This window comes from Colius striatus, chromosome 12 (genome assembly GCF_028858725.1).
Source record: "Colius striatus isolate bColStr4 chromosome 12, bColStr4.1.hap1, whole genome shotgun sequence".
Classification (NCBI taxonomy): Eukaryota; Metazoa; Chordata; class Aves; order Coliiformes; family Coliidae; genus Colius; species Colius striatus.
In genome coordinates, this window is record NC_084770.1 from 1,306,103 (window position 1) to 1,328,834 (window position 22,732).

General features: G+C 49.3%; 2 protein-coding genes across 3 annotated transcripts; both read left to right on the top strand.

Moving 5' to 3' along the window:
* The first annotated feature begins 316 nt into the window (after positions 1-316).
* AMMECR1L (AMMECR1 like) lies at positions 317-16,034 on the top strand. 2 transcript variants are annotated; one of them, XR_009819503.1, is made up of 8 exons: positions 317-688; positions 2,835-3,279; positions 8,685-8,795; positions 9,287-9,401; positions 10,140-10,230; positions 10,735-10,778; positions 11,219-11,315; positions 12,493-12,581. XR_009819503.1 is itself a non-coding variant. In XM_062005446.1 (7 exons), the coding sequence occupies exons 2-7, from the start codon at positions 2,873-2,875 to the stop codon at positions 12,602-12,604; spliced, it is 933 nt and encodes a 310-aa protein (XP_061861430.1). In that variant the 5' UTR covers positions 321-688; positions 2,835-2,872; the 3' UTR covers positions 12,605-16,034. The 2 variants fall into 2 exon arrangements, 1 of the variants encoding a protein (XP_061861430.1); XM_062005446.1 differs by lacking the exon at positions 10,735-10,778 and having other exon boundaries at positions 321-688; positions 12,493-16,034.
* A 2,324-nt stretch (positions 16,035-18,358) lies between these two features.
* On the top strand, positions 18,359-21,364 carry POLR2D (RNA polymerase II subunit D). Its single transcript, XM_062005743.1, has 4 exons — positions 18,359-18,489; positions 19,095-19,275; positions 19,709-19,804; positions 20,821-21,364. The coding sequence occupies exons 1-4, from the start codon at positions 18,417-18,419 to the stop codon at positions 20,897-20,899; spliced, it is 429 nt and encodes a 142-aa protein (XP_061861727.1). The 5' UTR covers positions 18,359-18,416; the 3' UTR covers positions 20,900-21,364.
* Positions 21,365-22,732: the final 1,368 nt, after the last annotated feature.

The window sequence follows — 22,732 nt, forward strand, 5'->3', positions numbered from 1 at the left end:
GCCATCAGCGTGCCGGGTGTGAGGGGAGCGCCGCGGCCAGCCCGCGCCGCGCCTGCGGAACCGGGAGAGAGCCCCGCGCCCTGCCCGCGCCGCGCCGCAGCTTCCGGCCCCGCCCCCGCCGCGCCGGCGCGGCCAATGGGAGAGCGCCGCCTCCGCCACGTGACGGGGTCTCCCGGCGGGGCGCCCCGCGCGCCAGCGGCCCCCCCCCGCCCCCGGGACTGTTTGTCCTCGCACGTGCGGCGCGTCACGTGACGCGGAGGGCCGCCCCCGCGCGCGCCCCGTCCGGCCGCGTCAGAGCCGGCGTCTGTGGTGCCGCGCGGGGCAGAGCGCCCGCCCCTCTCTATGGTCGCGCTGGCGCCGCGGGGCCGACGGGAGCCTGGCGGACTCCGTGCATTCTTCGCTCATTACCTCACGGGCGGGGAGGAGGCTGTCGGGAGAGCGGACGCCTTCCCTCGGCCTCGCTCCGGCGCTCCGGCGAGCCCGGCTGCCGGCCCGGCCGCGGCGGCCTCTGCCCTCCCCCCCTCCCCCGCCCCGCCCGCCGGGCCCCGCTTCTCCGGGGAGCCCAGCTCAGGCCCATGGCTCCATGAGGCGGGAGAAGGAGGAGGCGGCGGCGGCTGGGCAGCAGCGGCGGCGGCGGCTGGGCTGAGGCGGAGGACGAGCCGCGTCCGGCCCGGGACGGGGGCAGGAGGTGGGCGACCCGCGGCGCCGGGAGCGGGCGGGCGGCGGGCGGTGCCGAGCGCTCCGCGGCGTGAGGGGGGGAACGCGCTCCGCGGCGCCCCCTGGCGGCGCCGCCTGTGCCCCGCCGCGAGGGGGCGCGCTGCGCCGCGGGGCCGAGGCGCGCAGGGCGCTCCCGGGGGCTTCGCGGGCCGCGGCCACGGCGGGACCCCGGCGGCGACGGCGGGAGGTTTGTGCGGGAGCGTCCCGCGGCGGGGCCCGGCCGGCCCCTGGGCTCCAAGGACGGGGGCCGAGGGGCTCCCCCCGCACTGGGGGAGAGCAGCGGGGCACCGCGGCCGGTCGCGAAGCAGCGGGCTGAGGCCCTCTGCGGAGTCGGCGCCTCCCGGGGCTCGTGTTTGCCGCGGGGATGCGTCGCGCCCGATGTGCTGAAGTTGCTCCCCGGGGCAGGGCGGAGCGGAGCGATGCTGATGGCCGAGCCGAACCCCGCTCGCGGCGGCCGCCTTCATTAGGCCCCTGTGCGGAGGGTGATCGGCGGAGAAGGTCTCTTTCCTGCCCCCTGCCATGTCTCTAGTTTACAATGAAGAGTTGAGGTTTCAAATGAACAGATGAATTCTCTTTCCTTCTGAAGCTGGCCTTCGGTGACAGCTCTAAGAGGCTCGTCCATCCCAGCAGCCTCGCTCAGCCATAGCAGTGTAACTTTGAATTGACATGGAAAAAGCCTATGTGCTCACTTCGCCAAAGTTAGACTTTTCTTTCTCTTATGAAGGTCGAAATCAAAGGAAAAGGGAATTATTTTCATTAGGTCTTGTAAATTGATCCTCAACGCAGATTATCTTTCTCAGACCTTGATGTCAGCCAGCAGTGCTTGGGTGGAGAGATGAATCTCTCAACGCATCCCCTACCAGTGCTGGGTCAGTTCAGGATCATGTGGCTCCTCTGATGGCTGCTGGAACCTCTCAGATAGAGTTGACATTGTGTGCAGGTGCAGAGAAGGGGGTTGTCACACTGAATTCCTGTGCGTGTCACACCCCTTGCTCAGGGTATGTGCTGTCAGGGCAGCCAGCGGTTGAATGCTCAGGGGGATGCTGCAGTGGTTACAGTAGTACCTTGGTACTCATGAGAGTGACTTCCAGCTTTCCTGGTGTTCCCTGTGTCTTATGTGTCTCTGCTTTTAGCTCCCTCTGACAGATGGGGAACTGCTTTTGCCTCCCTTTGTGAGTGTAGATCTCGTGATGGTGTTGGTGTTACACTTATTGAAGTTCCTACCCTTGATGCGTGGTATTTGCCTATCATCTTGGTTCATTTTTTGTCTGCATAGGCTTTCCTCCGTATATTTGTTCCACCCCTTGGTGTGATGCAAGAGCAAGCATTCTCTTCTTTGCAAGCAAAACACTGGAGATTTTTTTATAGCATATCTGTTTCCTGCCATTGCTGCTTCCCTCTGTTCAGACTGTGCAGTCTTCAGCGCTTCCTGTCCTGCATCTCCCGCCTGTACATCCTACACATCTACTTACCAGCACTATTGATTTGCTTAATCCTAGAAAGTAAGTGCAGATTCCAGTTGACAGGGTCTGGAGAATAGTCTGTTGTTCAGCAAATGGTATTTCAATGCCTGTAGCTTCTCTTTGTGCCTCTCTGGCTAGCACAAGGGCAGCACCCCTGGGAGCCTGACGCTGAAGGTGTCATTTGGGGTTGTTGTCACTCTTCTGTTGAGAATGGGGAAAGGCACATACGGTTTTTCAGTGGCTTCTTTGCCATTGGTGCAAGCACTGACCAAGGCAGGAATGGGTACTCCAGGGAAGCAGTGGATGGGCTATTACTGCAGTCCAAAGTCTTTTCTTTTGTTCTCTTCATAAGAAGGCTGCTTATGTGGTTTTTGTGACAAGCTGCCCCATACAGTGTTCAGTACACCTCACCAATGACTTTAAAAGTGTGATTTCCTGCGTGTTGTGTACACACTTAATTCCATTTATGCCTAAAAACTCCCATGCTGCTTGCTGAACTGGCTTTAGTTCTGTACCTAGTTGCACAGTGCAAGGGTTTTCTGCCTCTCTGTTGTAAAGGCAAACTTCTCTGACGCGTTACCGGAAGCAGCTGTTGGTTTTTCCACCTGTAACTGTTTTGTGTATTGCTTTTCCCCCCCACCCCCTCCTTGCCAGGGTTCTGCAGTGCTCCAGGCAGCAAGTTTTGAAGCAGGATGGGAAAAAGACGCTGTGTTCCTCCACTTGAGCCCAAGCTGGCAGCTGGCTGCTGTGGGGTAAAGAAACCCAAGTTGTCTGGGAGCGGAACACACAGTCATGGGAATCAGGCCACAACGGTACCAGGCTCCAGTTCAGGTCCTCTTCAGAACCACCAGCACACAGATGGGAATAATGGAAGGGAGAACGTATCTGACTTGACTTTGGGCCCAGGAAATTCCCCAATTACTCGAATGAATCCCACTTCAGGAGCTCTGAGCCCACTCACTCGGCCCAATGGAACTGCCAACAGCACCAAGAACCTGGTGGTGACAGCGGAGATGTGCTGCTACTGCTTTGATGTACTCTACTGTCATCTCTACGGTTTCCCTCAGCCACGACTTCCTCGATTTACCAATGACCCCTAGTGAGTAAAACCGTGTGCGGGAGCAAAGCTGAGAAACCATCATCCACAGCTGTGGCTGGGATGGGGAGGGATGAAGGGTTTCCTCTGGGGAATGGGAAGATTGGGGTGCAGGGAGGAAGGGGTTCTGCTGCTTGCCTCGTGCGCCAGAAACAAAAAAGGACAAGCTGTAGGTGCCCAAAGGAGTGAAAAATGTTTGTGTGATGTTTGTTGGTGGAAATGAGTGGAGCTTTGAAGAGTGGCCTTCAGGGGAGAGTGTGCTTAGCTCTACCAAAAGAGAGCTAGGCAAAACATGAGGAAGTGTGGTGCTGCCTCAGCTCAGTCTGATGATTGCCTTGAGACGTTGCACGCTTCATCAAGGAGTGCAGCCCCACCTCGTGAGACCATTCTGGTAAAGTTTGCTCCCTGCTTTGTAAACAGATTGCTCTGCAAAAGTTTAACTGTGCTGTGCCTCTTCTGGAATTGCACTAAAAGAATGAGTGAAGCTGAAACACCAGCTTTCAGAAAGCAGTAAAATAATGTTATGAATTTGAAGGTGATCCTGATTATAAAGTCAGGCACCAGCTCGGTGAAGGGACAGAGTGGAGACACTTCCTTCTGTAAAGCAGGTGGAAAGGGAATAAAGTAAAAAGTTGAAGTAAGTTCCCATCTCCTGCTGTGAGAAATGCTGAGCTGGTGAGAATTGGACAAGGGCTCTCCCAGGGGTGTTCAGCTGTCCAAGTTAATGGGTTTAGCCAGGAGGGGAAGCAAAAACTTGCCAGCTGTGGAGGTATCTGCTCTGGAGACGGTGCTAGTAGTGCAATATGGGGAGAAACGGAGAGTTAACTTTGAAGGACAATACCAAGGTTAAGGAGAAGGGAGGTGTGTATGAGATGAGGTGAGGAGAAGGATTTATGAAGGCATTTTGTTTGGGTGAGATTTAGTTAACGTTTTATCTGAAGGTTGAATGTGTAGGTGTTGAAATGTTAATGCTGTTAAAATGTTTGGTGGAAGAATTATATGGGCAAGATCAATGACAGATGCACCTTCTGACACTCCTCCAGGGGCCACCTCCGGAACTACAGAGAAAATGAAAAGTTGTTGACATCCTTAATTTAAGCTAATGCATTTTAAATGGATGTAAAGCAACAATGGCTTAAGCAGGTCAAGGTCTTTTTGTGTGTGTCGAGTGTCTCCCCACCTTATTGGCTGTCGGTGTAGATATAGGTTGTGCTGCCATGCAGTTATTATCTGAGCAGGATTATGGATACATGCTCCGAATGCTACTGCGGCCTGAGCCCTTTAATATTGTAAAGACAAGTGAATGGAGAAATCCTCTGGGCTAGAATACAGACCAGTTCTGGGAACTTCCCAGACTGAAATATTTCTGCTGTTGTTTTCCATAGCCAAGCTAAGTCGGCTCCTTTTAGAAAGCTGGGCATTAGTCTGCTTGTCATTTATTCACGTGGAACGCAAAGGGGTTTGTTGTCATTGTTCTGTTCTTAGGTCGGTCAGAGAGATTATTTCATACAGGAGATTCCGAGCTGGGTGGTGTTGCCATTTCTGACAGCTGATTTCAAAAAGGACTTTCAGGAAATATCAGCTGGTGGAATTTTAGGCCCAAATTGGAGAAGTTAGAAACTGTACATTAGGCGTTTCCATGATGATAATCTAGAAGTCTTGTACATCAGCAGAGCAAAACTGGCTCTTCTTTCTTCCTTCTCCTCTGGGCAAATGCCTACCTCAGTTTTCTTGCATTTCAGCATTTATGCTGTTGCTTCTAGCAAGCAGTTGTGTGTACCCCAGGAAAAAGCATGGGTTTTGCTCTCTTGTAGAGCGGCACAGAGGGCCGATCCGTCACGCTTCAGACGGTGATGTAATGAACCTCAAGCCAAATGCTACCAAATGTAAGAGTAAGCAAAGTGAAAAATACGAATGATGTTTGTACCTTTGTAACATAATTAGTTTTGGTGTAGGAGTTCTTTGGCTGAAGTAAAGATAACTAACAGGAGTCTTTCTGGACAAACAGAAAAGAGACTGTTGATGGAAGGAGAGGTGCACAGGTTATTCCTGACATATTTCTGAGATAACAGATCTTTTAAATTGCTGCTGAACCCTAAAGATAAAAGCAGTCATGAAGGTCGGGTTTCTGCATAAACAGTGCAATCCCAGAAGAGTTACAGGGTTATGACCTGAAAACCACTGTGAATTCCAGTTTCCAGCCTGGCAGGATATGCATGTGGACAACAATCTTGATGGGAATTACAGAGCTGGTAGCCACCTGTGAGGTAAGGGAGCCTTACATACACATCTGCAATGACATTCAGAAACCAGCGTAGGGAAGGTGGCATCGCAAAGCTTGTAGTTATGGCTGGATTAACATGGTAAGTGAAGAAAATATCCCCTTGGCTATTCAGGTGACTGGAAAAAATGTAAATTTGAATCTGTATGGCATGCAGAGAGTGACTTGGTTTCTGCTTCCACTCTTGTACTTCAGTCATTGATCTGTTTTTTTAAATAGCAGGTATTACAAACTGGTACTGAAACTACATCATACAAGCCTCTAGTTGCTGTGCACGACAAAGAAGATACTTGCATGATAAAAGTCTCTCCTGTAACATTTTGTCCTAGTACAAGCTAAATTCTGACCTGAACAAACTGTGTTTTGCTACTTTAAAATTCCTTTTGTAGCTGTAAATGGAGAAGCTGGAATTTCAGTTCCTGAAATTCCCCTCTCGGCTTAGCAAACCCTCGTCAAACACACCCAGGTGGGACGCTGCGTCTAGGGGAGAAATGGTTGCTGTAATCTGCTCAGGGTATGGCTGCAAAGTACCAGTAAGTGCTCTTGGGTGAACACGGGTGAAAGATTGTTGTGAGTTTTCTCAGTACATCTGGGAAATAACACTTTTCAAGGGGAGGCTATGGAACAATGACTTATTGTCAGCTGCACCTGCAATTTGCTAAGTGCATTTGTTCTTCAGAATGCAGAAACAACGGGGATATTTTTCCAAAGAAAAGCTTTCTAATACTGACATTTTATATTCTTGGACCAAATCACATATACCTTTTTTTTATATGCCTCAGTTGTTACGACCACAGTGAAAAATTGTTTCAAGTGTGCTTTAAGATAATTTTAACTGTGACAGCCCTCTGAAGGTAATCACCCTGCCCTGTCTGGTGCTGGCTGTTCTGTCAGAGATGCAGGAAGCGCTGTCACAGCTCAGGAGAAACTTCTTTTTTAGTATTATTTTACTTTATTTTTTCCCTTTGGAAGGGGAAAGAGGTGAATTGGAAATGTGACTCCAATTTGAATCGAAGAAGAGAAGGAAGTCACTTAGATGAGTATTCTGTCAGTGCTACTTTTGATTTTTCTCCCTTCCTTTTTCTGTTTGGGGCGAGTGTCACGTGGGCTACGTAATGGTTTGTGAACTTTTATTAGATGAAGCTACGTTTCCACTAAGCCCTTGACAGTGAATGTTTCTGAGAAACCTCCTTTGTAAGTTTAGTATCCTTTTTTTGGGTAAGCTTTCTAATATCTCTTCCTATTTCTGTTTCAACATATGGTAGCTAGATGAAAGCGTAGAGGAGTGATATCCTGCAAGTGCTTTGAAGTGTTGTTGGAAAACTGGAACAGTAAATCCTCTGCCTTGGTCAGGCAGCCAGAAGGTTGTGGCAGAATGTTTCCGCTTCCTCTGTGGGCAAAGTACTCCACAATTATCACTTAAAGGCTATTTGCTATTTTGGGTAGTGCTTCTGCTGTTGGTCACAGCTGGTGACTAGATCCCGAATGATGGATTTCTGCTGTGATAGAGGTTTTTAATTCCGTCAGTACTCAGAGGAACATCCCCAGGGCTTTATCGCTACACCTGAAGTTGCGTTCAGACTCCTTAGGGAGAGGAAGGTCTGTTGCCAGGTTTTGAGAAATCCTCACCCCACCGTGGGTTTGTTGTCCAAACAGGATCTCTTAGTATTTTTTGGTCATATTTGCTGCAAAGATACGTTGCTTATGAGAGCTTCAAGAGTTTGAGGAGAGGGAAGTGTCTGAGCTCTGGTGCAGAGTCAGTCATTCTGTCTTCATGTTTTAGAATTCCTAACAATGATTGTTTAACCCCAGAAAATGCCTCTAGTTGCTGTGCAAGACAAGCTTCTTAAGGCTGCATGTTTTCTGTCTCATTACTTATCTTTTAGAGTTCAATAGAAATCTGCAGGTTGATGTTTGGAATCACTGATGACTAACTGGTTTTTGTTACGCTTGGGTTCGACCCAGCCCCACCTTGTATTCGGTACTCTGTCATCTGGAAAAGGAAGATGCTGTTTTTATAATCAGATCAGCATCACCAGTCGCCTTGCAAATTTTCCCAGATGTTCAGGCATTCTTGGAGAGCTTCAGCCACCCACTGTCCTTCCTTTACCGTGTCTCTCTACAGCTGTTTGCAATCTCACTCGCATTTGTGGAACTGAATCTTCTGCGTTTAATGTTCACTGTCGCCTTCGCCGCTTTACCTCTTCATGGAGCTCTTCTGAGTACTGTTGTTCTGACCTTTTTGTTCTTTGAGGCTTATTCACGGTTTCTAGTTCAACAGATTGAAATGAGCCCACTGAATTTCAGAATCTACTGTTATGCCTGTAAAGTCATGATAGTAGTCAGGAAAATGGAAACCTCTGTGATGTCTGAGTAGGAACAATGTAGTGATTTAGATATGCGTTCAACAGGAAAGAACATGTGTAAATATAGACCAAACGTAAGGTAAGCAAAAGATATGGGAACATAAACTGTTTGAGTAGTAGGGATGGACCCAGAAGTCAGATCCTCATTGAAATAAAAAGGGGGGAAAAAACCCATCTGTTAGGTTTGCTTTTTGTCCCTTCATAAAACAAACAAAAAAGATTTAATCACAAACCTGAATTATAGATGATTTGCAGAATGCTCAGGGATCTTTCAGGTTCAATGGTACTATAAATAAGTAATGTTATTTGCTTCCCCTGTATTAACTTTTATATGGGTTGTCATGTAAGCTAGTGGAGCCTATTAAGTGAGGCCATTACTCACAGTGGGGTCAAGTAACCATATCACTCCTTGGAAGAAAGCGTAGAGTCTGGCCAGGGAGGTGTTGCTGGAGGGCTTACAGAGTGCTGGTGGAGAGAAAGGAGAATGCCCAAAAGGGCAGGGGGGATGCTGGTGTTCTGCATTTGGGGGTATAGGGGTCTGGGGTTTCATTATTGCCAGATAGCAGGTGAGAAAACATGTCTTTGGGGTCAGTTAGAGGGAGAGAAAGGAAGCTTAGCAGGGGGAGTGGCAGTGTGAGGCGAGTGGCTTTATGATCTTAAAGGTCTTTTCCAACCAAAATGATTTAACGATTGCAGGAGGTGGAGGCATGGCTGTGTGGTGTGCTCTGGAGCTGGAGTATTTCTCTGTTTTGCTTTTCCAGTCCACTCTTTGTGACGTGGAAGACGGGGCGAGACAAGCGGCTTCGTGGCTGCATCGGGACCTTTTCAGCCATGAATCTTCACTCAGGACTCAGGGAATACACATTAACCAGGTAATTGTGTTGGAAAAGGAAACAAATCCGAAACGAGCTTCATTTGCTGAAGGTCTGCAAGGATTGAAGGTTCGGGTGTTGGATTGACATCATTCCATTTAATATGCTTCAGGATAAAATAAGCCCGAGAAACATCTGATAGTTGAGGTGGGGAAAGGTGTCAAGATTTAGTGAAACTTCTGTGCAACAGGTGAATTCTGGTCAATGTTTTAAGGCTAATGTCGAATCTCTCTCACATGCCACAGTTTTGACATCTGATGTAGCCTGTTCTTTCTCTCCAGCTGCCGTTAGTGCAGGACAGCATCAGGAAGCTTGCACTAGGGGTTTGCATATCACAGTTCATGAGATCAGGAAGAGATGCAAATCACGTCCTCTGCAGTAGCAAAAAGAGGAACGTGTTTTACAGAGGCATAATCAAGAGGGGAATAGCTGAGCATCTGACACTCAAATTCATTGCTTGTGTTAGGCAACGTATCTTCTCTTCTCCTTAGTGCACTTAAGGACAGCCGATTTCCCCCCCTGACCCGCGAGGAGCTGCCCAAACTCTTCTGCTCTGTCTCCCTCCTCACTAACTTTGAGGATGCCAGTGACTACCTGGACTGGGAGGTGAGAACAGGTGCATTTGGAACTCTGCATCACTCTCTGGTTCCGTTTGGGTTCGGGTTAGTACATGGTGATGTGTCTGCTTCATTATAGGGCTGTGTGGGGCCAGGGAAAACTAGGAATAGAAGAATTGGGATCTGGAAAAGCAGAAGGGAGGAAGAGGACGGGCTAGCAGTACGCTTTTGGTTGGGAGGGGGTCTGCATGTGAATAAAGGACACATGAAAGGGTTTTATGGATTTGGCCTGAGAGTATGTGTGTGTAAATACATATACAGAAAAGCCTGGGAATTATTTTGACGGTGTGAGTAGAAGCTGGGAATAAAAGACCAAAGGTATTAACCTTTTTTAGGACCCTGTACACAAAGTGTATTTAGTTCAAAAAGGAAGAAGTAGACTTTGTGGTTGGGCTGTTTTAGGCATAACTCTTGTGTAGAGATCTTGTCTTTCTTGCCCAGCGTGAGAGATGGAAAACTGTGAGGCTTCCAACGGGGCTTACTTTTGGAGAAGTGGTAGGAAGACGGGTTAGGCTTGTCTGGGAGCAGTGGCAGAGGTGCTTCATGCTGCTAATGGAGCCACCTGTGAGACCAGCCTGGCGGGGACAGAGAGTGGGGGAGACAATGTCATCATCCAGGCCAAACTAGCCAGAGAGGGAGAGATACACAGTGTAGTGGGAATGGCAATGGGATGGTGGACTCAGTGCTAGCCAACACCTCATATTTGGCTGTTCATTTCCATCTATAGGTTGGAATCCATGGGATCAGAATAGAGTTCATCAATGAGAAGGGTGTCAAACGCACAGCCACGTATTTACCTGAGGTTGCTAAGGAACAAGGTGGGTTTGAGATGGCAGCCAAACATGTCAACACTATGTGTCACAGAACTGGGTAACAGAAACCTATGGATGTGGGGTTTGGATTGCAGTGCTATCTTCATAGTAATGCCATGGAGCCGCCTGGCTTTATCTGGATAACTGACGCCTGATACAGCTGCTGCTGGATTCTCATCTGGCCTTTCTCTCATCCCACATCTATGCACAGTTGTATCTTAGTGTAAAAACGTTTTAGGGATTAAGAAATAAGAGGATCTCAAAGTATGGATCTTCCAGCTTCATTCAGCATTGCATCTTTCCTCTTCTATGTTTCTCCCACCAACTAGGATAACTGCAGGCTGCACAGCACCAACAGGAGAGTCCCTTTCCTCCTCATTCTTGCTAAAGTAGCATCCTCCAGATGAGGGCAGGAGACAGGGCCCCTCTGGAGCACACTTCCCACTCAAATATAGTAATGGTCACCATGGTAACTGCTCAAAATATTGCCTCCTTTCCTCCACCTAGCAGAGTGGAGTGGTCGCATCCTCCTGGCTCTGGGGCAAAAGACTAAGGTAGGAATTTTAACTCTGATCTCTCACATAGCAGTGCACTGTGCTATCACTAGAGCCTCAGGTTGATCCCAGTTTGTCTGTGTAAAAGAGCTAAGTATTTCTTTTAAGGCTTAGAGAGCTAAACTTGAGCGGCACGTGATAAAACAGCTTGGGGGCCCTGCAACAGGAGCAAGGCACAGACCTTTGTAAGAAGGGAGATGGTATGGAAAATGAAATTCCTGCGTTCCAGACCAGTTCTGATGCAAGTTAAAAGGGGTTGGCATGTGCAGAGAGTGTGCATGCGTGAGGCCATGTCTGTCCAGCTCAACACTGGTATTTCTAAAGCTCAGAGTTTCCCATTCAGCTGTTTGCTTTTCTAGAGGCCTCTAATGCATCTCTTCTTCCTTTTCAAAACATCATTTTTATACTGAAAAATTTCCCTTGCTTCTCTTTTTCACTAGACTGGGATCAGATCCAGACCATAGACTCCTTACTCAGGAAAGGTGGCTTTAAGGCTCCAATCACCAATGACTTTAGGAAAACGATTAAACTCACCAGGTCAGTTGATGTGTTCCTCATCTTTTCATTTCACTTGATAGTGTTTTGAGGGTGATTTATAGCATCTGTCTGTGGCATAAGCCTTCATGCCTCTTTCAGAAGAGGGATGTGGTGTGAAGGGCATGTCATGTGTATGGACTGCAGTGCAGTACGTTTGGTCCATGCCGGATCAAAGGTTGCGTTTCCTAAGAGAAGTGGTTTTACTGTCGTCATCACACGAAGGATCAAAAGCAGCACAATGTTTGAGAGTTTAAAAGGGCGATTTTTCTGTGCCTTTACAAGGAATTTCCTTTTCTCAGGATGCTCATCTGTGGATGGTGAAGCTATTTGGAGGTGACATCTGTCTTAAAACCAAACCACTTTCAGTTTTGCTTGCTTTTCTGTACCCCCCCAGCTGTCCTGTTGATTTCAGCTCCCTTTATGTCAGGAAAAAATTGGGACATTCTGGGTTTGTATAGAAACATGATTTTACCAGGTCATTCCTTACCTCAGGAGAAATGAGCTGGGTACACAGGGGTTTTTTTAACAGGAGGATATGATGAAAGGTTTTCATTAAAACCTGGTGTAAGGTAGACTTGGTGCATCTCACGAGCACTTTGAAGTGACCTGGTGCAGTTACCTTTGAAGTTACCTGTTCTACAGCATGCTGTAGAAGCAGCTGGAAATCTCAGGTCTCAGAAGGGACCTGAGGGTTTGTGAATTCTGATTGCACAATGTGGACCAGGAAGTCATGTATATGCTACAACAAACCTCCCTTTCCCCAGCTCTCTGTCATTTCCTTTCACTGGCATTTCAAATGTGAAGATAACCACAGAAGTAAATAACACTGACATCCTGGTTTAATCTCTGAAACTTGAGTGTTCTTCCAGCAAACTTTTCATGCCCTTTTTTTTTCCACAGCAAGTGGATTAAAGGAACACAAAGGGGTCATTTGTTTCCTGTGTGCGACTTGAGGAGTCCCCTTAATTCAAACTCAACTGATGCTAACTCAAGCTTAGTTGAGTTACTCAGACTCCTGCATGAGGCCATACCAAACAAAGCATTTCTTGAAGCTAGTGGGTTCCTGTTGGTCATTCCTGGCCGTGAGCTGAAGGGGGCTTTGGGCTGAACGGTTTTGTGTAACCCCTCCGCGTTGCACAGTCTGCTCACGTTGTTTTCTCTCGTGCTGCTCCCACAGGTACCGCAGTGAGAAGGTGACAATCAGTTATGCAGAATACATGGCTTCCCGGCAGCATTGTTTCCAGAATGGCACTCTTCATGCCCCCCCCCTCTACAATCATTACTCCTGACACACGGCTGCATGACCAGTCCCACTCCCCAGTTGCTGCCAACGGCTACGACATCATTGGGGCAGACGCCTCCTCTTCCTGGTCCAGTTACTTCTATTACTGCACCATTTTATGATGCTAGCTTCCGTTGCCAAGTCTGCCTTCCCAGCTGACCTGGGGGGAGGATGAGAGCGTGACAGAACTTCAGGGGCCCAAGCCTTATCTCAGCCTTCCCTCCGCACGGGGGTTCAGTTGGATTGGGGCTCCGTGCCTGTGGCGAGGCGCAGGAGAGCTCTGTGAGGGAAAGCGCCACTTCGGACCCAGCCCTTCTCCTGCGTTACCGACGCTCTGGAAACTGGAGCTGTTCGTTATGGAAGACCCCCCCCAACCCCTGCTCCCCCCAGATCAAGTAGGAGCATTCCCCTGGCAGCCTGGGCAACGGAGTCCAACCAAACATTTTTTTAGGTTCTTTTTAATTTTGGAGGGTTACTTTTGACCTCTGGTATCTGCTGTGTACGGAGAGCTGATTGCAGCCCCTGCACGTCGCAGGCGGGCGTGACGGCGTGGAGCAGCGAGGGACGGCTGGGTAAGCACCCCATCCTCACGGACAGAAAGCACTTGGAGATGTGAAAGTCCTGGGCATGCTATCGTAGGTGAAGGCGTTATTTAAATAAACCCTGGAAGGCTTTAATCACCAGATCCCCACTGTAAGTTGGTTTAACGCCCTTGGTTTACAGTTTTCTGGGGTTTTAGGCAGTGTAGCCTGCTGTGAAGAAGGGCTGTTGTGCCTGTAAGAGGGCAGCAAGGCACAGGCAGCGGATGCAAAGGACGAGGTACCTGCGTGTCCCTGGACAGTCTGCTCTGCCACGACCAAGTTTTGTGTCCAGACGCTTGTAACGGAGCCGTGTTGGGTTAAGGATGGGGAGGGATTTGCAGGGCATTGGCTGTAGTCACACAAGTGAGACTGGTGACTGGAATTTGTTTAACTGAAGCTAACAGTCTTGGAGACCTTCCTTCTGTGATAGGACAACCATTTTCTCTGGTGTGACTATCCATCTTGAGAGCTGTGAGTATTGCAGTTTACAGGAGGCCTGTGGCATACAGCTGTGTAGATCCACTGGTAAGTTATTATCTTGCACAGTTTAGTTATTGCCACATCAAGGCAATGAGTGGGGAAACCTGTATTACCCAAACTGTGTGAAGCTCCTGTGCATTCTGTATTTCTCCTCCCATCGTTGAAGGTCACAAGAAATGCTCTCTTCTAGGAGGAACTCAGCCAGTTGTTACTGTGCAGCATCACTGAGGGGATGTCATACACTCTAAATTGACGCTCTCTCAGGGAGCCCACTGGACCTTAAAAGATAATTGGGGGGGGGAGGGGGAAGAGTTTAGTTTTCCAAGTTTCTTGGAGGGTCAGCCAACGACAGGAAAGCAAATGCAAGGGCACAGCAGAGTGCTATCGGCTGTCTGGTTGCACATCTCTGTAGAGCTTGCTTGTGTGCGGTAGTGATGGCTTTGAAGATTGGCTGGTGTTCCAAGCCTGAAATTCTCTCCTGGCATGGCAGGGAATAGGGCTGGTAGGAAGCTCAGAACTGCTGCTCCTTCTGGTCCTGGAGAAGCAAACAAGAGTGGTGCAGTTGTTGCTTCACATTGGTGTAACGTTCTCTTGCTGGAGGAGAGGGGCGTGAGGGAAAGGAGGGGGTCTTACTCTGGACAACGGTGCAATATCGACCCAGCTTTCCTCCTGCACTGGGTCATTCTTACAAATTGCCACTTCTCCCTTGTGATGTTGTTGCTGAAAAGTGATTGAAGAGTAAGGGATTGTTCCATCATTTCCTGCTGCTGAGAATAAATCGGTCTCGTTACAAACTCGAGTGGTTTGTACTTAACTCTCGCAGGTGCCGTGTAGTGATGGGGGAGGGCGAGGTCAGCTCTGGACATACCCTCCACCTTTCAGCTGTCAAACAGGACGATACATAGGGCTACACTCATCACTGTTCAAGTGTTCTATGTTAGAATTTCATTTCTTAAAAGGTTTAAAAACAACAAACGAAGCAAAAAAATGGTGCTAAAACTTCACCCCTGAGCACGCTCAGTGAGACTGGTCATGCAGGCATTTAGTGCCAGGCTTTTCAACAGATTGTTTCTTTTTCAAATGTTTGCCCTGTTCTGTGTCTTCAACAGTGTATAGTGTTTCCCTGATTTCATTTTCTCTGAATGGGGGATGACTTAAGGGGTGGGGTGGGGAGGGTTAGCTGTCATTTTTAAAAGAGCAGAATGTTAGGATTGAGTGACTCGGTTGGTTGAAGCCTGAAGTGGGACAGATGGCTGGGGACGGGGGAAGCCTTGCCCTCTCCCACTCCCATTTCCCCACTTAGTCTGTTTAAGAAAACAAAAATACTACAAAAAAATAAAACACAAACAAAAATGCCTCTAAATATGTACTGTGTTCTTGTCTTGTTGCAGTGCAAAGAGAAGCCAGCAAATCAGAAACACTGATCTGCTGACTAGGAAACAGGCCCTCTCAGCTTTACTCCCGTAAGGGTCCAGCTACAGAATCATTTGGAAAGTGTGTCAATAGTTCAGTTAGCTCAAAAAATTGTGTGACAAGGACAGGTGGTCTCAGGAAATAATCCCATTTCTAGATCATTATGTGGCAGCTATGCATAAGGATGAAAGAGATGAACTAGAAACAAAACTAACTTTGAGTTGCCTCAAGATGGAGGCAACTAAAATCAGCGATGTCAGAACTTCTCCGGGGTTCCGTGGCGAGGACAGCAGGTTAGAACTACTCCTTCTCAAAGCAACTGTTAACCCAGTGTGATCTGGATTTAACTCATCCTTAGAAGCAAGTGCCTTTTGGTCTAGAAGGGCTTATTCTCATGACAACCACAACTGAGAAATAATCTCACTGCAACTACAAAATGTCTTTGTTTCACGGTAACTACGGGAGAATGTCTTTGATCACTGGAGTCTGTTGGTGTTGGAATGTTTCCACTGTGAGGTTCTTACTTTTGTTTTTGTAGTGTTCAACAGTCAATCTCAACTGAGGCCATTTCAGTTTGGGAACGTTTTATGGTCAAAATATCACATATCTACAATTTATCAGAGCAAACAGATGAAAAATCTGTAAGAAAATCTAAGAGTTCATCTTGACCTTTGCACAGAATAATTTGTTTCTGTAGTGCATTAACAGCCATCTGCAATCTTCACTACTAGTGCTGTTTTCTGTTTGTATCCTGGAAACTACATGTTGTTTTGTTGGGGTTTTTTTTGGTTAATTTATTTCCTTAAAGCAGGAGACCTCTTTTGACCTTCAGTGCAGAGATGTCAGACCAATTCTTTGTATTACACTTGGTTGCCTCCTACCTATATAATAACTTCTGAGTGTAAATAATTGAACTCTTATCCTCTAACGAAGTATTGTAGAAAATAAATCATAATGGATAAAGGTTATTTGTACTGTCCTCTTTTTATGGTTTCTTGCAGCCTTACAGATTAAATCTTTCTCATCCAGAAAGGTGAATGATGCACCTCATGTATGAACACCAAACCTCTAGACTACATCTAGAACCAAGTTCAGAACCCAGGAGGTCGCCAGAATGGGATGACAGCTGTTGGGAAGCACAGAAATAGTCAGGACAGGCTGGCTAGAAGAAAGCGAGGACAAACAGTAAGAAAGTTCAAAAACAAAGGTGAAATATGTTTCATTAATAATGGCACAGTACAGTATCTTTGTGTCCTGAAGTAATGTTTGCCTGACAATAGCTGTCACTTGTCACGATGGTGAAATACATAAAGGGCATCCATATAGAATTCTGTATCCTACTGAAGCTCCTGAGTTGGCAAATCTGGCTTGAGCTACCAAAATTGTTCCTGGTGTTTCATTTCGTCTTCTAAAATGGACTAATGAAAACAGATCATCTGGTTGTGGTCTTCAGGTGGTCTAAAAAGTTTGAGAAAAAGAAAAATCCTTTCCAAGGGTGAAAGAAAGAGAAGTACATCTTGCCAGATTCATCCTAAGTCTCTTACTGTTTGCTCTGGGACAGATGGGTGGGTCTGTGTGATACTGTTGGTGTTCGTACCTCTGCCTTAAATGGTTTTTCCATACGCTTTCAGAGTATTGCTCGGTTTTTATCTATGGCAGATGTAGAGTTAGTGATGCTGCATTTCCTACCTGTAGATACTGGGGAAGGGCAGCCCTGGCTATCAATGAAGAACAGGTGTAAGACCCAAAAAACCCAGCCAAACCAAGGGGGAGGGTAGTTTTGACTTAAGTATGCCCGAGAAGCTCATTGGCTTAAATGCAATTACAAATGCTTCAGGTACTCGGGTGACTCTGTAAATTCTGAGGTGAGCCATATAACTACATCCACTGTTGTCACTTGTCCAGGTAAGTTATCAAGTATATTCTCCCAGCTGCTTTACTGGCTAGAATACGGGGTCTTATTTGTGTATTTTAATGGCATATGGTTTTCTTTACTTGCTGGCTTGGGGTGTTTGGTTGGTTTCACATCGAATCAGTGAGACATAAAATCTTTGTCCAGCCTTTCATCAGAGATTCTTTCATGCATTGTTGCTTTGTGTAACGGCAGTAACAGCAGAGGCCACGTCGAAGGGTGCACGTCCCACTGCACACTGACGTAGTTCCAACTGAACAGTCCAGGATCATTCTCCAGAAAACACTTTTCACTTCTGTTTGAAATCAGAAACAAAAGTAATTAGGCAGGATGGACTCCCTTCTAAGAAGAAATTACAGAGAGCTTAGGAGACATTTCTGCAAGACACTTGAAGTGAAGAATACGTCAGCGTTTTTGTTCTAAACACCAAAAAACCCATTTTATTTCCGCACAAAATTTCTATTATAAGCTACCTCATTGTGAGTGAGAAATGCCACTTCTTGAAGATAAAACCAGAACGCTTTCCTGTGCCTCGATAAATGAATGTTTCGAGTGAGGGTTGCTCTCAAACTGTGGCACATGGAGCAATGGCGTACAAGTTCCTAAACTGTTCTTGCAACAATCTAGGAAGGGATGGCCTGTGAATGTTCTGATGGTCACCCTCAAAGCCCAGAAAGCCCAGAGGCCGCCCCGCCTCCCGCCCCGCCCGCCGCCTCCCGCCTCCCGCCCCGCCTCCCGCCCCGCCCGCCGCCTCCCGCCTCCCGCCCCGCCTCCCGCCCCGCCTCCCGCCCCGCCTCCCGCCCCGCCTCCCGCCCCGCCTCCCGCCTCCCGCCCCGCCTCCCGCCCCGCCTCCCGCCCCGCCTCCCGCCCCGCCTCCCGCCCCGCCTCTCGCCCCGCCTCTCGCCCCGCCTCCCACCCCGCCTCCCGCCTCCCGCCCCGCCTCCCGCCCCGCCTCTCGCCCCGCCTCTCGCCCCGCCTCTCGCCCCGCCTCCCGCTCCGCCTCTCACCCCGCCTCCCGCCCCGCCTCCCGCCTCCCGCCCCGCCTCCCGCCCCGCCTCCCGCCCCGCCTCCCGCCCCGCCTCCCGCCCCACCTCAGCCGCGGCCGCCCCGCCGCTCCGCCTCCCGCCCCGCCTCCCGCCCCGCCTCCCGCCCCGCCTCCCGCCCCGCCTCCCGCCTCCCGCCCCGCCTCCCGCCTCCCGCCCCGCCTCCCGCCCCGCCTCTCGCCCCGCCTCCCGCCCCGCCTCCCGCCCCGCCTCCCGCCTCCCGCCCCGCCTCCCGCCTCCCGCCCCGCCTCCCGCCCCGCCTCTCGCCCCGCCTCCCGCCCCGCCTCCCGCCCCGCCTCCCGCCCCGCCTCAGCCGCCCCGCCTCCCGCCCCGCCTCAGCCCCGGCCCCGGCCTGGCGGCGCGGCTGTGCTTCCGGGGCGGGCTGGCGGCATGGCGGCGGGCGGCAGCGACCCGCGGGCGGCGGATGTGGAGGAGGACGCCTCGCAGCTCGTCTTCCCCAAAGGTGCGGGGCCGGGCCGGGCCGGGCCGGGCCGGGCGGCGCTGAGGGCCGGAGCTCTCCTTGCCCCGGGGCGCCGGCCGCGCCGAGCGGCTCCGTGGGCCGAGCTCTGCGCCTGGGGCACACAGCGCGGGCGGTTAGGCAGCCGTTGCGTGTGTGGGAGCACTCCTTGATGGCGGGGGTGCGGCCGTTCCTGTGCGGGGCCACTGCTCGGGTGTATGGGGATTGGGGAACATGTACTGTGGACGTCAGGAGGATGGGGCACTTTTGTCTGCAATGTCCCGCGACAGGGCGGGGGGTAACGGGCTTAAGCTGGAACACAATTCCACTCAAACACAGGGAAAACTTTCCTGTGTGGGTGAGGCAGCCCTGGCCCAGGGAGGGTGTGGAGGCTCCTTCTCAGGAGGTTCCCAAACGTGCCTGGACACATTCCCATGCCTCCTGATCAACGGGAACCTGCTTTAGCAGGGGATTGGCCTGAAGGAGTTCTGGAGCTGTCTTCCAGCCTCTACCGTTCTATGATTCTGTGAAACAATGAGCTTCCTCATTGCCCAAAGCTCCGTTCACCCCCCAAGTGCCCTTCGTCGTCCGTTCTCCTTTCCTGTTTGCAGAGTTCGAGAGCGCGGAGACTCTGCTGAACTCAGAAGTGCACATGCTGCTGGAGCATCGCAAGCAACAGAACGAGAGTGCAGAAGATGAGCAGGAGCTCTCGGAAGTCTTCATGAAAACCTTGAACTACACGGCGCGCTTCAGCCGCTTCAAAAACCGCGAAACCATCGCCAGCGTCCGGAGGTGAGCGGAAAAGCTGGGCTGTGACACGCCCGGGCATTCGGTAGATCAATGGGTGCTGCTTTGTGGAGGGACGGTTGAGTGGTGTTCCCTGATTCGAACTGTCACTCCGAATCTGGCCCTTCTGAAGAGGCGTGACGTGGTTGTAATTCTTCAGGGAGGGTTGTACTTTGTCTAGCTCAAGCCTTCTGAGCGACTTTTAAGTGGCAGCTGATTGCATGACATGGGAGGACATTCTACACTTTGTGAAGTAAATCAGGGAAAGTGGACTTAGCTTTTTGTTTTCCCTCTGTGCAGTTGTCACGGGTCTTTCGTCCTGAAGAAACATTGACTTCAGTGCCAAAAGCAGAGCGAAAAAGGGTATCTCATTTAGATGAATCCACTTATATTTGTCTCTGACTTGTAATTTCACCAAGTTGTTGCCTTCCCTTAACAGTTTGCTGCTGCAGAAGAAGCTCCATAAATTTGAATTGGCATGTTTGGCCAACTTGTGTCCTGAGACAGCTGAGGAAGCGAAAGCTTTGATTCCCAGGTAAGCATTTACGTGTTGTAAAAAGACTGCTTTATACTGTCCTGTGATCTAAAGCCAGCTATGGGCAGATGCCTTCTCTCTAGTCTAGCTCTGTTGGTGGGAAAACTCTTGGTCTTTCTTCACCTACCTGTTGGTCTGACAGTGAGATGGTCTTTGTGTCCTTTCCGTACTTCTGAGAGCACTGACTGCATTGTCAACAGCTTAAATTGGGGTTCTTTGCCCACCCACTGTGTTTGTTGGTGGTTTGGGGTTTTTTTTATGAGCAAATGACAGTGCTGCTATGGACTCTTCTGGGGATCATGTACAGGGGAGCAGTATATTCTTCCTGTCTTGATTTGTTAACTCGGGGCCCAAGACAGAAGGGAACAAAACACTCACCTGAATGACAATTTCTTTCTTGTATGCTAAGATGTCATAGCAAGACTTGACAGGCTTATGAGCACGTGAGTACATGGAATCATAGAATGGGAGTGTTAGAAAGGACCGTTAGAGATGATCCAGTCCAACAGCCCTGCCAAAGCACCAAGATCAGGTCACACAGGAACGTGTCCAGGCAGGTTGTGAAGCCCTCCAGGGAAGGAGCCTCCCGACCCTCCCTGGGCAGCCTGGGCCGGGGCTCCCTCACTCAAACACTGAAAGAATTTCTGCTTATGTTTCAATGGAACATCATGTGCTCCAGCTTCTTCCCATCACCCCTTGCCCTGTCACTGGACACAACAGAAAAAGTGCTGCCCCAGCCTCCTGACACCCACCCTTTGAACACAGACTTCATTCAGAGGACTGTTTAAACCTGGTTTTTGAGAAAACTCTGAAAATACTCAGCAGAAAGTTCTGGGAAGGACAGAGTTTTGTCACTGCAAAAGGATCACAGTGATGTTGTAAGCAGTTCCTGGTGGCATCATGTGAGTTGGTGATGATGCTGTTGAGACTGAGGAGAGAGAATTACAGCTGAGACAAATCTGGGAGGAGATTATTTCTAAAACCTTTAATGTCCTGCCACTGTTCTTGCCTTGCAGCCTGGAGGGCCGCTTTGAAGATGAGGAACTACAGCAGATTCTCGATGACATTCAGACGAAACGCAGCTTCCAGTATTGAGGTTGACCCTGAACCCCTTTATCCAAACAGAAAAAACCAACAGGGAACGTTGTGTCTCAGCCCTCTGGAGCAGTCCAGCTCCCGGCCATCAAGGGAAGCTGTGGTGTTCCACACCTGTGTCAGTAAGGACGCTGCATTGCCAAAGACTCCTGAAAAGCATTTTCCCAGTGGCTCAAGAGTTTGTTTCTTCCAAATCACTCTTCCCATTTTGAAAGTTTGCAACATGTTTCTGGGTTGGTTGTTTTGTTGCAGAAATGTAGATGTGAGTTCTTTTTCCTTTGTGAACTAAAAAGAGATGGAGCAACTTGTCCTGGACTCTGGGGAAGTTTAGATGGGTGGCATCAGCTTCTGTGCTGGTTTTTTTTGTCTGTTTTTTTAAAATTGGTTGATGAAGACAGTGGATTTTCACATGTTCAGTACCTTCCTGTCATTGTTTAGTGTAAATAAAATGATATTTCTAATTAAGGCTGTGTGTTTTATAAATGAGTCGCACGTTATGGTTTCCTTGAGGACTGTTTTGCTGTGGTCCATAACGTGTTGGAGATCTGGGGACTCAGGTGTGCAGTGACGCAAATACCATCAGGCAAAGGCATTATTAGCTATGGTCATAGTGAGAGAACATTTGAGCAGCAACTCTCTCTGCGCCCCTGTTCTGCTGAGTGCTGACAGCCAGCCAACCTATATTCTGTTTCAGAACAGAAAAAAGTGAGGAAACCAAACATTCTGATGTTAAAGCCAGGAGAGACACACTCAGTATTGGCTTCTCTCAGAAGCAGAGAGCTGGCAACAATCACAGACCTGTTAGCTTGCAGTCAAAAGGAATGTTCACTTAGTTAGGATAAACTTGGGCATCCCTCTCAGATCTTCAGAGTATTCATTATTTTACCACCATACCTGGAAGGTTTTTGCAGGAAAGGATAGCTGGGACAAAGAGGCAGATAGGTGTGTTTGTTAGTCAAGGTACTGCTTCTGAAAAGAGGGTTTTACTTTTGCTGCAATAGGGAGAGAAACATGGTATTTCAGCTCTTACTGGAAACTTAATGTTGCTGCTCTGCTGAAAGGCCAAACTGGATGATGGCAACTGGTTGGGCTACCTCAGCTGGAGCATATTTGCTCAAATAGCACCGATTTCTGTGCTCTAGTGCCATTTACATCTCCTGCAAGCCAGTAAACCAGACATGCCTTTCTAGTTAACCACGGGACATTTAACTGGATCAGAATAATTACAACTAAAGAACAAAGACAAAAGAGAGGTGGTGTGGTGAATCTTTATTACAGAAATGTATATCAAGATCCACGGCTCCCTTTTGTACGGGACATACTTACAGTAGCTGCTCCCACTCTAACTCAGTTTGTCCTTTAAAATGTTTCTGCTCAAGCAGCTTTAAGACATTTTCATCTTTTAAACACCGTTTCTGTTTGGAATGATGGAAAGCAGGCATTTCTTTGCAGCCCTGGATGCAGAGCGGGGACAGTTCCTCTGAGCCCGCATACTGCGAGCTCCTGCAGGTCGAGCTTCTACCGTCCTGTGACACACACGCAGCGGCTTTCCGGGAACACACATGCACAGCCAGGATTCCTCCTGGAACCCATCACAACCTTTGCCTCATGTATTAAACGTGCACCTTGAGTCTCTTAGCGGCTTGGTCTTCCTTCTCTCCTGTGAGTGTCTCTGGTGGTCCGCAGTTATGCTTGGGACCCTCGGATCGTTTTCTCGATGTCTCTCAGCTGAGCTTTCCCCTGAAGCGGGCGCAGTGTGGGACAGTCCATCAGCCATTTCTGCTTAGCTGGCTGTGGCGAGTTGCAATTGCGGGGCCCGGGGTTCCCGGACGC

Coding starts and splice junctions, on each gene's coding strand:
- POLR2D (XM_062005743.1), top strand. CDS start 18,417: ATGGCGGCGGGCGGCAGCGACCCGCGGGCGGCGGATGTGGAGGAGGAC. Junction 18,490..19,094: donor GCAGCTCGTCTTCCCCAAAG/GTGCGGGGCCGG, acceptor TCCTGTTTGCAG/AGTTCGAGAGCGCGGAGACT. Junction 19,276..19,708: donor ACCATCGCCAGCGTCCGGAG/GTGAGCGGAAAA, acceptor TTCCCTTAACAG/TTTGCTGCTGCAGAAGAAGC.
- AMMECR1L (XM_062005446.1), top strand. CDS start 2,873: ATGGGAAAAAGACGCTGTGTTCCTCCACTTGAGCCCAAGCTGGCAGCT. Junction 3,280..8,684: donor CGATTTACCAATGACCCCTA/GTGAGTAAAACC, acceptor TTGCTTTTCCAG/TCCACTCTTTGTGACGTGGA. Junction 11,316..12,492: donor AAAACGATTAAACTCACCAG/GTCAGTTGATGT, acceptor CTGCTCCCACAG/GTACCGCAGTGAGAAGGTGA.